This window comes from Brachionichthys hirsutus, chromosome 20 (assembly GCF_040956055.1).
Source record: "Brachionichthys hirsutus isolate HB-005 chromosome 20, CSIRO-AGI_Bhir_v1, whole genome shotgun sequence".
Lineage (NCBI taxonomy): Eukaryota > Metazoa > Chordata > Actinopteri > Lophiiformes > Brachionichthyidae > Brachionichthys > Brachionichthys hirsutus.
This window is the reverse complement of record NC_090916.1, coordinates 7,659,365-7,672,062: the sequence shown is the minus strand read 5'-3', so window position 1 is coordinate 7,672,062 and position 12,698 is coordinate 7,659,365. Positions and strand designations below refer to the sequence as shown.

Genomic DNA, 12,698 nt, shown 5'->3' with positions numbered 1-12,698 from the left:
AAAACATTGTGATATGTTTCAAGTATAAAATAGAAGTTTTGCTCAGAACTGTGGAGGACAATGGCTCTTCTCTTTCTAGGAGGATTCGTGTCGTGTCGTGTCATGGTGACCTTGCTGTGCCTTCAATATTATTCTGGGGTGCTCAAAATGTTGCCCTGATTATCCTCCCCTGAGATGCACCCCTGCAACAACTGCACCCTTAGCTTTGAAGTATTCTGACTTGGAGAAAACTGGATCCGACTAATAGCCGTGTGTGTCTGCGCTGCATCGTAGGCCTAATGTTTCCTGACATTGCACAGTTTAAGTATCATAGAGGCAGAATGCTCGCCCCTGGCTAGCCGGAAAGAGACTGCCTGGGGCCATTCGCTCTGGGCAAGAGAGTGTGTGTGTGTGTGTGTCTGCGTGTGTGTGGGTGTGTAGCAGCCTTTCAACATGCAATATTCTCTGTGTCATCATCTTAAACAGTAAAACAGGGTGTTCAAGGGAGAGAGGAGAAGGAAGGCAGGAGAGATGGTTAAAAAGAGAGAGAGAGAGAGAGAGCTAAAGAGGAAGTGGCGGTTGATGAAGCCAGCAGGAGGCGTTACAGCGCTGGACAGGAAATGAAGATGAGGGATGAAGGAGGAGGAAGAAAATCCTTGTTTTAAGGCGTTATAAATGTTGCTCTCCCGCACAGTTTGTGTGTGTGTGTGTGTGTGTGTGTCTGTGTGTGTAGGCGTGTGTGTGTGTTTGTTTGTGTGTGTGTGTGTGTGATGTGGTTCCTGAAATAATGGTGCAGATTTATAAAACTCAGTGCTAAATTATTCACATTTCCGAGCCTCAGAAGTTAAAATTCTGCTTTTCTTTTCCTGCCTTTCTTTTACGAGAGTTAATGATGAGCACCAAAGGGCCTGAAAGTACCTCATGTAGACACGGACCGGACCTGATCCGGTCTTGTTGGCGCTCCCGCGCCGTCCTTCAAGTGTTCCGACCTCGTCCCATTAAAAAGGCCTGAGCTCCATTCGTTACGCTGCAGACGATCGCTATGCAAATTCGTGATCAAATCTAGTTCTTAACGTCAATGTCGGTAAAACGCGACAATGGAAGCACAAAGCCGTGCCTCCCAGATGTATATTAGGGCTCGGCTGCAGCGGCTTTTGGCCCGTAGCTGCCAGCGTGCGGGAGGAAGTGAGCGAGGGAGGGAGGGTCCCGGTACAGCAGTGCATAATGGTGTCTAGTGTGAGTCCACACAACAGATGAAGTCATTTCACACTCGCCTGAATGAAACGAGAGCTAGGCGATAGCATCTCTCCTCGCGCCTCACTCTCTGCTAGCGGGAGCTTTTGATCTTCCCGAGCGGCGCTAAAATGAGCTTCTGTCCGAGTTTTTTTTTTTTTTACAGCGAATCAGTACCGGACAATTCTCTCCCTCTGTACCCATTTTCTGTCTCATTCTGAAAAGCTTCCCGAGCCGAGAGTTCAAAGCCGGAGCCGAGCCGAGATGAGACGAGCGCCACTTGTGAGGAATTACATTAGCGCATGACTGTCCCGTGTGCCGACATGCAATACATCAGAAAGAGAGGCGAACATTTTCTCAAAGATGACCATGTGGTGATGTAAAGGGCTGAGAGAGGGTTTCCTGCAACACCTAAATTCCTGTGACATTAATTCCGGCCGATTGGACTGAAATCGGGTCAAGAAGAAACCGATCGCTGCGGAACGGAGACGTTTCACCACACGGACAAAAAAAAAACAACAACTGCCGTTTCCCCAGATATAATCCGAGCGTGTATCTGAGTGCATCTGGATTTAATCCCTCAAAAAACTCAGAAGAGTCAATGAGGATTTGGTAGGATTAGCCACGGCTAAGGCGTTCAAACAGAAAGCCAAGCTAAGTTTTCACTTTCCTCTGATTGGATGAATATGTACAATTAGCTTTAGCAACCTCTGTGCCACATTGAGACAGAAAACCAGTCTGACTTTTTGGACATCATCCCTACTGGAAACGTTAAGATGAAGTAAAATGGAACTGAAACAAACAACAGCTCAGCCAGATCACCTAAATCACAACCAAAAATTGTAACGACAGCCAAACCTAAGCTGGTTGAAAAAGAAAAAGAATCGGAACCGTCGGGGAGTCGATCCAAAGAGCCGACAAGGAGTAGAATATACATTGAACGCGCTCACTTCCTGTCTTGGTGTGGAGTTAAAGCGACGTGCAGGGGAGGGAGAGTCGAGCCATGAATCATGACTATTATCATTAGGTTAAGCACCGAGCAGCCCCCAAAGGCGGTGGAGGAGCAGCACTCTAAATGAGCCTGATTATTATTATTGTCCTCCAAATGAGAGTGATTAGTATTGATGTCTAAATGAGCGCGGAGGTTATTATTGCCCTTATTATTATTATTTTTATTATTATTGCAGCCGCATTACGAGGAGGAGGCCGCCTCGCTCATCTTCGCTTCATTCACTTTTAATTCCACAGGCTGCCCCTTTTGCAACACACACACACACACACACACACACACACACACAGCTAATGAAAACCTTCACGAGGTGAAGTTCGCACCAGCAGAGATGTGCACGTCCTCATAAAAAGGTATAGATTCCCCCACATAAAGGTGCAAATTGCATCCAGAAACACTTAAATGCACGTGCACACAATAGATCTGCGTTAACCTGCAGCAACGTCTGGTGGAGCAGATGGAGGCAACCCCCCCCCCCCCCCCCGCCTGCCCTGAAACGGAATAAATAAATCATCGTTACGTCTGGACAGACGGATCAAAAGAGCTGAGAGCAACGCCGCATGTGTTAATGGAGTCAGCGTGGTCGACGGGAGGGGATCGTCCTCGTTCGGGGCTAATCGTCGCTAATCGACGCGCAAACATGGCCGCTTTGGTTTCAGGAAGAGAAATCTGTTGTTCTGTGGTAGAAACAAAACTCAACTCAAGAGGTTATCCTTTTTATTTATCGATTTCAACTTGTGGATTTCACATTTGGCACGGCTTTGTGCGTTTATCCAAGGGTGTGTGTGTGTGTGTGTGTGTGTGTGTCAGAACAACTGTCAGATCACTCTGCCGATTGGCCAATATGACAGGCATCAAAAAGCGCCATGGGAGGAGAGAGGAGGAGGAGGAGGAGGGGGAGGAGGGCTGCCCGGCTGTCAATCACTGCCAGTCATAAGTCCGGCTGAGCCAACAAGCGTTTCCTGGGTCTACACGCACACACACACACACCTACACACACGCACACACACACACACACCTACACACACGCACACACACGCACAAGTACCAACATAATCCATAAATCTCCCTGCATACACCACTAAAACACACAAGCGCACATTTCATATAAAAAGAGTCACCTCTGCTTTGCGCCGACATTGATGCCACACACACGCACACACACACACACACACACACACACACACTCACACACAGGTCGGTCTTTACACAGGCAGGCATTCAGTCTGACAGAGTAATTATGACGTCCCACTCTGAGGGAGCTCTGGGCTGAAAGGTGAGAGTTATTGATCCCACACAGGAGGAAATTTATCAATGTCCAAACACTCAACTCTGACAGGAACCCAATCCACTTAGAGCACCGTGTTCCGACCGGGACACACACACGCACACACGCACACACCTCTGCTGAGTCCAGGGGTGGATGGTTGGAGGGCTGAGAGCAGGTCGCCTGGGACTGTAGGTCTGAAGGATCTAACACTTGTTGTCCATCGGCGGGAGACGGATCCATCCAGCCAGAGATTCTTCTCTTCACGCCAGCAAACTTAAAAAAACTAAACTAAAGCAACGCTCCATTGTTTTAGACGGGGAACCCTGCAGCGATCTCTTCCTCTGGCGTCCAAGCAGGCGCTCGTCACGCGAGGCCGCGTCTGATGTAAATGGGAATGTGGCGGCTGAACGGTTCATGCTGTCCATGCTAAACTGCAGCGATTAGAACTGAGAGGAGGAACGTGCTGTAGAAGAGGAGAGCAGCATGTAGCCTGAATGCTAACGCCGCGCCGTACGCTGGTAAAGGTCATGTGACGTGACTGAAAGCTCCAGAATGCAGAGCGTCTTGTGGGTTTGTGTGGAACAGACATTTTGGTTCCGGTTTTTACATAAAACAAAGAACTTTTTTAAGATGAATGATGCTGTGATAAAAAAAAATCCCATTTGAATCCTTTAAGGAAATTCCCTTTGCCGGTTTTTCACAATAATCGTCACTGTCATATTCAAATATCGGCGCACTCACCCGTGCAGTTTTATCGCCTCACTTTTACGCATGCAGATACATTTTCACACCGCATCAGGAGCGATTCAGGACGCTCTATTTATTTCCTCCAAACCACTTTCCGGCAATTTTCTGGGTCATAAAGAAAGGGATCGGTCAATATGTCTGTCAGAGGACCTCTTTTGGGCCACGAGAAAGGCGTCTGCTGAGATATCGACGTGGACATGCAGTGAAAAATGCCTCCATTAGGGATGAGTGTGTGTGTGTGTGTGTGCATAAAGCTTCTTCTTAAAGTTGAGATCCTGCGTGTGGGGGGAGGAACAAATAGAGCCCTTCAGATGTGCCACTCGCCAGACCGCCGGAGCACCTGTGGGCATCCGCCTGCAGCCCCGAGGGCCAGCGCCCCCTAGGTTCAGATCTGCATAACAGAACACAACACCCCCCCCCCAAACGATCTATCATTATTGACACGGGATTATCGACCAGGACCTCTACCAGTAAATTAAAGGCTAATAACAATTAGTCAAACTTTCTCAGAGTGAGATTATGGAGGGGCATCTGCAGCCGGTCTGATGTGTGTGTGTGCGTGTGCGTGTGTGTGTGTGGGGGGGGGGGGGTTACCCTTGTTAGGGCTGCATGCAGATAAACACCTCCAACCAGTTCAAGATGCCGCCGCCACCGAACCAACATCAGTTCAAGGATGCAGAGGTTGCAGGTGAAATCTACCAACACCAAAGGAAGAGAGCAAACCAGCTGCCTCACTTCATTTTTCTTTTTTTTTTTTTTTATGTTTCGCCCGAGGCCTATCCTACTAAAGAGAAGTAATTTGGCTTATCTTATCCCGGAGACCTAGCAGCTGCTTTTTTTTATTCTTTTTTTTGTGAGGTCTTTTTTTCTCATTTAGTCCGACAAAGATTGTCCTCATAGATTGACCTTCTTCGTGCCTGCAGGCCGTTGCCCTCGTGCCAGTAACTAGATAACATACTCTATCAGAGATTTGAGAAAATCATTGGGAAAGCAGTGGGGCTGATAGTGGCATCAATCCTAACCTGACACCGGGCTGGGTCAACCATTTATCTCTCCACATCGCCTCTGGTCACAGCAGCGGCCATCTTGCTCTGCGACATCCTTCTTTAATAACCTTGGCCTCGTCCCTTTTTGCAGACTAAGAGGATAAGATTCCACGGTGCTCTCAGCGCCCCCCCCCCCGATTGACGCAGCTTTGTTTGCGGTTTTCTCCCCCTCCCCCCCCCCCCGTAAAAAACGCCGTTCGGACATTTCTGTCGCGTTTCCGGACGACTCCGAAAAAAGGAGGCGCGTGAACGCAGACAATGAGACGTGTCTAACGAGAGGGCCGGAGCTCGCAGACTCGTTAGCGTGGGAGTTAATGGCGACTCGGCTGTCATTAATTCCCCGTGGTGTTTGACTTAAATGCTTCTATATTGGTGGAGTGCGGAGATTCCTCAGAGGCCTCCTAGCGCTGAGATCGTTGTTTTTCACTTACTAACAATGAACTTGTGATCAGAGCGCTGCAAGGCTTTTAGAATGCCCCGCAGGATCATTACAGACCCCGAGTGCGAGTGTGTGTGCGTGTGTGTGTGTGTGTATGTGTGTGTGTGGTTGATGCCAACGAGGCCGGCTGAACAGCGGCGTGTCCGAGGCTCATCGCGGCGCAGCGAGGATGAGAGTGGAGGTTAAATGGGGCGTCATCAATCTCAATGAAGTGCAATTATTTTCTCACTTATTAATCATCGAGGGCTAATAGCTAGTGGCGAAGCCGGTGCCCGCCATTTGTCAAACTTAGCAGATTTCTGTAATTTTGTTTCCCCCCCCCCCCCCCGTCCCTCTCTCCGATGTTTGTGTCGACTTTGGCAGATATCTATGGCGAGGCGGCAATAAGTCTGTGCCTCCGAGTATCTATCTCCTGCCTGCACGGCAGAACTAACAGAACTTCTCGCCGTCCCGCCGCCTGAGTGATTCTCTCCATTTCGGAGCCGAGTGACTATTTCGTGGTCTGCGTGGCAGAGCAGAATGGAAAGCTTTATTTGCAGTGTGCCGCATAGGCGACTTATTGATGGTTAAATACGCTCTAACCCTAATAGAATTCACCCATTACTCCATATTATGGTCTGTTTTTATGTGCGTCTCTGATAACATGTGCACGGCGGTTGCTGTTTAGTGTGTATTCACACTATTCAAGAGCAAACTTTGAGCTAACATGCTACTTAGCGTTTGGCACCCAAATGAAGTCCTTGTGTATACTTGGAGTTGGAACGATGCCTAATCAGCTCATGATTAAAGAGCGACTGTGTTCCTTTGGTGTTTCAAGTAGTAAGAAGTATTAATGAACCAAAAATACCCATCATTGTATTGGAATATGCCTGAAATATTAAACTCATGGTGTCAGATTTCACAGTTAAAACTCAGGAACGCATCCTTTCAGTGAAGTTTCCTATCAGAACCAACGAGTTCTGCCAAAATGTCTAGCAGAGATTTTATTCAGTTCACACAATCGATTGGAGCGTTTTTACGAGTGGGTGGGTTTCTGCCAGAAACAGGTGATGTCACACAGCTCTTTGCTTCCCACCAATCAGAACTCACCTTTATGTTTTTAAACATCCACAGATGACTGCACAGAGAAACAGATGATGTAATGTAACGACACTGCAGGTCGGGTTGAGCAGCAAGAACAGAGCCCGAGTCAGAACCAAGTCCAAAAGACGGATTTCATTAGAATTAATGAGAAATGCTAAATTAAATTCTACCTATCAGTTCCTAAATAGATTTCACAGGTGCTCAAGTTGAGTTTTGAGTTATATGGCCGCCAACTTTATTCCAATTTTGCTTCTGGGAAAATATGTGCTTGTCATGATTTCAGCGTGGAAGATGAGACTAATTCCACAAAGATCCATGAGCCTCCATTAATGCAAGGAAGAAGCCAAGTGCAAAGCAGGAAATCCAAAACACTTGTTGCTCTTCTCTAAACGATGTTCTGAACTGACCCACGATCGAAGCCGGGCTCAGAGAAGATTTAAGGAGTTAGTGTTTAGTAGTGATGTTACGAGATTGTGCCGGGGGGGGAGGAGCCACAAATGATGGCTCCCTGCTCTAACCTGCTCCACCTCACTCCCGGAGAGGGATTCGAAAGCAGTGCCTGTTTTAAAGTCAACAATGCTACCAACTATTCCACTGTGTTGGTGAGGACCCCCCCACCACTGTATTAATAACAAAACAAAACAAATATCCTCGCTTACCTGGACAGCCTGCAACAATAATTATATTTGAATATATAATCATTCAGCATAATAAACAGTTTTATGTATGAGACTTTATTTATGACAGTATTTTATATTAGTGTTTCTTGTAAAATTCATTAACCTGACATTGCTTGCTATATGACAAAATATTGAATTAAAACTATCACACAAAAAAATCCTTTGTATTCCTTCACCTTGTCAGGTTTCCTATAAGACACGGACCATGACGAGCTCTGGATCAGTTTCAGGAGAAACTCCAACATTCACACCGCTTGATTTGAATATCAATAAGAGATACCGCGTTGCATAAATAGTTAGAAGATGATAAGGACGTGTGAAATAACACGTCCTTGTTGAGATGTGTGGTCAATGGGGACATCTAGCGGCCAACGTGGGCATGACACGCTGCTCGTTTCTCAAGCGTATGTCGTAATTTTAAAGCCGCAACCTTAAAACCGGATGTAAATTAAAATAAAATATAATACAATACAATACCTGGGACTATTTGAATGCCATGTTTACAATCTACCTGGTGAACTAATACTCATATTCAATGATACGTTTAGTGACATCAGCAGGTTTCACTAATTAATGCAAAGGGGAGGGGGGGTAAATCACCATGAATGCCCATTTACGTCACATCCGGAAAAGATAAGTCATAAATATAGGATTCTGTCCGCTTCTTCTCTCCCACACGACTAAAACGCGTTCGGGGCTCGTTAACAAAAAACAAAAGACCTACAACAATATGTTGTATCTTCTAAATGCAATGTTTGTGAGTAGAAAATAAAATAGACTCACCTGGAGCGGTCGCAGACATGTAATACCACAGATTCGCCACAAGAGGTCCGCCTTGAGGCGAGAAAGAAACAGACCTTCAGGTTACGTCAGCAGCCCCAAAAGGATCTATGCAATCTGTTGCCGAACATATTTTTAATTTTTAATGTGAGGGAGGTTTTCTATCTTGAACGTTTTGGCTAAGACTATTAAAGGATTAAAAATGTGTTATATTTGAGCTATGGCGGGATGTTTTCCGTAAAACTGCTCCTTTTTTCCCTTGAAGTATGACTAAACAGCTCCATATATGGTCTTCGTGTCTCCGCCCAGTTCCTCCCACCGAAACCCCCCCCCCCCCAGCGCGGAGTCTCGGACTGGAAGATAACAGCGGAAACCGGGCAGGGTCTGCCTGCGCATGAAAGCCGCCTCGGTGCGCGCCGCGCCGCGCTTTTTCTGCTTTGAGGAGCCAAACTTTTCCTCCGTGACGGTTCTCGGTTCTCATCCATGGGCGTTTCTCTCCGCGCACACCGGGCGGCCTTGCACAACTTTGAGAAGAATGAAGATCTGCTGAGAAGGAATGCGCTGAATCCGGGAGCTTTGAACTCTCGTGTTGTTGTCGTGACTTTCCGCTGCGCGCTGCGTCCGCGCACGAGATCGGGTCCGAACGTATGATCGATCATGCAGCATGGTGTGTAGTTGCGCCCCGGCGTCTATCGGGCTGATCACCTGCGCTGTCACGGAGTCGCGCGTCTTTGCTCCACGGGCAGCCGCCGCGCGTAACGCTGGCTCCTCATGGAGGACTGGACCGGAGGAGCTTTTTCATCGCAACCCACACTTGACGCTTGGAGAGACGCAAGATGAGTAAGGACCACGACGGGATCTGCTTACCGGTGCCGTCTCCCGGTGCGCGTCCCGGTGTCCCGGCAGCCGGGACGTTCTGGCAGGACTCGACGGTCGGAGGAGGAGGAGGAGGAGGAGGAGGCGGCGCGGCTGGGAACGGTCCGGTGGAGGGCGGTGGCGGCGGCGGCGGCGGCGGCGGCGTGGGGGGGCTGCTCTCGACCGGGAAGCCGTGCAAAAGCAGGCCCGTTACGGTGGCCTACGTGGTGAACCGGGAGGCGAACGCGCAGAACAACGCGGAGGGCATGGCCCTGCAGAGCCTGAAGGACGCCTGCGTCGCGGCGGGCAGCAAGCTGGAGACCGTCAACTTCGGGAAGCTGGACTTCGGGGAGACCACCGTGCTGGACAGCTTCTATAACGCAGGTAAGGGGAAGCGGAGGAAACTTCCTCCGTCCGGCGGAAGTCATCTCAGCTGATCGCGATGACGTCATCGGATAGATACCGGTAATAAAGCGTTCTAAACGCGATCAGTCTCGCGCGTAAATGTTTCTTGGAATCGATCCTCTAAACTCATTGAGCGGAGGTTCAACTTGGATCTCTGCGCTCCACTGTATCGATTGCACGACGATCGATCGCGTCAAGTCGCGCGCCTGTCGTGCGTGTTTCCTTCCGGGTGGCTTGGACCATGAAAGTCGGGCTCTCTCCCCAGGGGTCATGGGGTCGCAGCCCCCCTCTGGACGCTGTTGCCGTGCGTCGGGAGTGGCTTGGTGCCACAAGTCCTCCTTCCTGCCACCCCCCCCCCCCCCAGTTATTGCCACCAGGAAGTCACGTGATCCGCAATGTTTGTTTTGCGCGTTGTCCACGGGACGCGGACACGGAAAAGGTTCCGCGCAGTGGGATTCGGATTGGAAAATAAAAAAAAGCTCCACACTCGCCGGTGATGGAACATCCGAACTAACAACCTGCTGATGACAAACGCGTCATTCCAGATCAGAGGAATGGATTTTTTTCAGGGTCAGGAATTGGATGACATCACTTAGCCAGGGAAGCAAGGTTGCCATGGTGACATGACCGTGCCGTCAGTGATACAACAAGCGATTAGTGACAATGGAGGTATGCGCCCCCTCTGACTGCTTTCTAGTTTCCACATCCACATCCCACTGGCGTTGGTTAATTTGCTCCACAAACATGGAGGGGGGGGGGGTGTAGTTGCCCCCCCCCCCCCACCCCACCCCATGCATAGTTTCCCCCTTTCCATTGTGCGCCCTCGTGGTATTGTTCCGGATTGTCATGGGTTGAGCCATGAGGCCGGACTTTCCACTGGAATCTGACTGAAAGCGCTTAAATGTTGCAGCGGCTGGTTTCCAAGTCTGGCTGGAAATGTTCAGTTTTATATTAAACACTGGAGAGAAGAAGAAGAAGAAAAAAAAACTTTGGAGAGCGGAGCGTTCGGGGGTTTGTGGTTAAATAAAAAGCAGCTGTAAAGCACGGGGCTGCGGGGGAGCCGGTGCGAGCGTTCCGTCTGTCAGGACGTTCCAGGAACGGGACTAGAAGATGTTCCACCAAGCTTTTCACCTCTGTGCCAGATTATAAGCGTCGAACTGAAGCTAGTGGTTAAAATAAGATACAAGCAGGACCTTGAGGTTCGCCAGGTTGTGAGCTGGAACAAAGGATAGCAAACACCTGTCACAACCTGGCAACGCGACGGCTCTCCTTTTTGAATGTGACCTATAAAGAAGAAGTGGAACCTGTGTGGGTTGTACGTCTAAAACCACAAAAGTTTAACTTCACGTAGCTCCTGGATCCCTTTTTAAATTGGATATCTCGGAATCCAGGAGCTCTTTATTTGACGCGTGAGAGACAATAATTGGCTGTAATTAAAACCGTCACTCCTGCTTTTTGCCAAAATGATTCTTCCAAATGCAACAGTGAAAACATGTCGTCACAATGTTTATTGTTTTAGATCGATCCCAGAACTTACGGCAGAAAAATAGTTTTTTTTTTTTTGTCAAGGCCGTTGATTGTGGGCTTGTCCGGTTAGCCTGTTAGCTTCCGTAGCATCAAGTCGAGTTTTGATACCAGACGATATGAACTGATCTCATTTCCTGTTTCGGGGTGTTTCCTCTCGAGCTTGCTCGTTTCTAAAAATAAAAAAATAACGTCCGTCGTAATCCCCCCCCCCGCTGCACTCGGCTCCACCAAGACGGGTTTCATTCCCTTCATCTCCACAAGGAACCTGGGGGGGGGGGCAAAAGTTCAATAGCAGCACAGGAGGAGCTTCTCCCATATCCTGCAAGCCTCGCTGAGTCTCCATGGTTACGGGGTCTTATGTGCAGTTTGTGCTTTTATTTGAATACTCTACCTGCTATAGGCCCCTTCGGTGACCTTTGGTGACCTTTGGCGGCGACGCTGCGGGAATGAAATAGAATTTTGCTTTTCGGGAATTGTGGAATGTTCTTAGGTGATGAGCGTGCTTCTAAAAGGAACGCGGGTTATGTTAAATAGAAGGATTTATGTATCGAGTCGAGCTGTAATAACGTCGTCTTTGTAGCTTCTGCTCTCGCTACATTTTAAACACCTCTCCTGCGTCTCGCAGCTCTTCTCAGGCGTCATCGTTCAATAGAGGGGCGGGGCTGACGTAATGAGGTCGAGCGAGAGCCATCCGTGATTTCGCAGGGAATGAAATCGCAGATATCTGTTCCGCTCGCGTCTGGAACGGATCTCCGTTGTGCATCTTAAAGAAGGCGTGAGCGTGGCGCCGTTTCCTGCGGAAGGCCGCTGCTCCTGACTGTTTACGTTACGCCGCAGCCCGCACTCGTTAAAATAGAGTTCGCCCTGTTCCAATGTATATGCTTTCCATTTGGCTCCGAGCACGAAAGAGAAGACAAAAGACGCTTTGAGGCGGCTGAGGCGATCCATATCCACTCCAACGGGCTCCGGCGCCATTTACCCCCCCCACACACACACACACACACACACGCACACACACACACACCGCTCTGAAAGGAGCATCGGAATCACCCAAGGGAGGGATGGGGAAAGGATCCATACCAGAGACACCTGAACGATTCCCAGGAGACTCATCTACAGGTCTCCATTTGCCGTGCGGCTCATCCTCCTCCTCATCCTCCTCCTCCTCCCTTTGCCCCTCAGAGGCGAACCCGCAGTAGCAGGCTTTGGCTTATTGAAAGCCAAATAGCGAGAGTATTGAACCGTTTTCTCCTCCTCTGCTTTGAGTTGTGGGCAAGGGAATCAACGTAGCTCTCGGCATCAATAGGAGGTGCAGCTGTAGGAGGTGCAGCTGTAGGGGGCGCAGCTGTAGGAGGTGCAGCTGTAGGGGGCGCAGCTGTAGGAGGCGCAGCTGTAGGAGGCGCAGCTGTAGGAGGCGCAGCTGTAGGAGGCACAGCTGTAGGAGGAGCAGCTGTTGGAGGCGCAGCTGTAGGAGGAGCAGCTGTAGGAGGCGCAGCTGTAGGAGGAGCAGCTGTAGGAGGAGCAGCTGTAGGAGGCGCAGCTGTTGGAGGTGCAGCTGTAGGAGATGCAGCTGTAGGAGGAGCAGCTGTAGGAGGAGCAGCTGTAGGAGGAGCAGCTGTAGGAGGCGCAGCTGTTGGAGGTGCAG

General features: G+C 49.3%; 2 protein-coding genes and 1 long non-coding RNA gene across 3 annotated transcripts in view; 1 reads left to right on the top strand and 2 right to left on the bottom strand.

Moving 5' to 3' along the window:
* Positions 1–4,486: 4,486 nt before the first annotated feature.
* On the bottom strand, positions 4,487–9,243 carry LOC137909064 (uncharacterized). Its single transcript, XR_011105990.1, has 3 exons — positions 9,134–9,243; positions 8,270–8,320; positions 4,487–4,629 (listed from the first exon to the last, which is right to left on the bottom strand). It is a non-coding gene; the product is annotated as an uncharacterized lncRNA (long non-coding RNA).
* Positions 9,103–12,698, top strand: part of map3k5 (mitogen-activated protein kinase kinase kinase 5) — a 25,589-nt gene continuing 21,993 nt past the window's right edge. The window contains exon 1 of the mRNA XM_068753472.1: positions 9,103–9,505. Within this exon, the coding sequence (XP_068609573.1) occupies positions 9,103–9,505 (403 nt within the window). The remainder of the gene's footprint in view (positions 9,506–12,698) is intronic.
* Positions 12,353–12,698, bottom strand: part of LOC137909563 (uncharacterized) — a 1,123-nt gene continuing 777 nt past the window's right edge. The window contains exon 3 of the mRNA XM_068754027.1: positions 12,353–12,698. Coding sequence (XP_068610128.1) covers positions 12,353–12,698 — 346 coding nt within the window.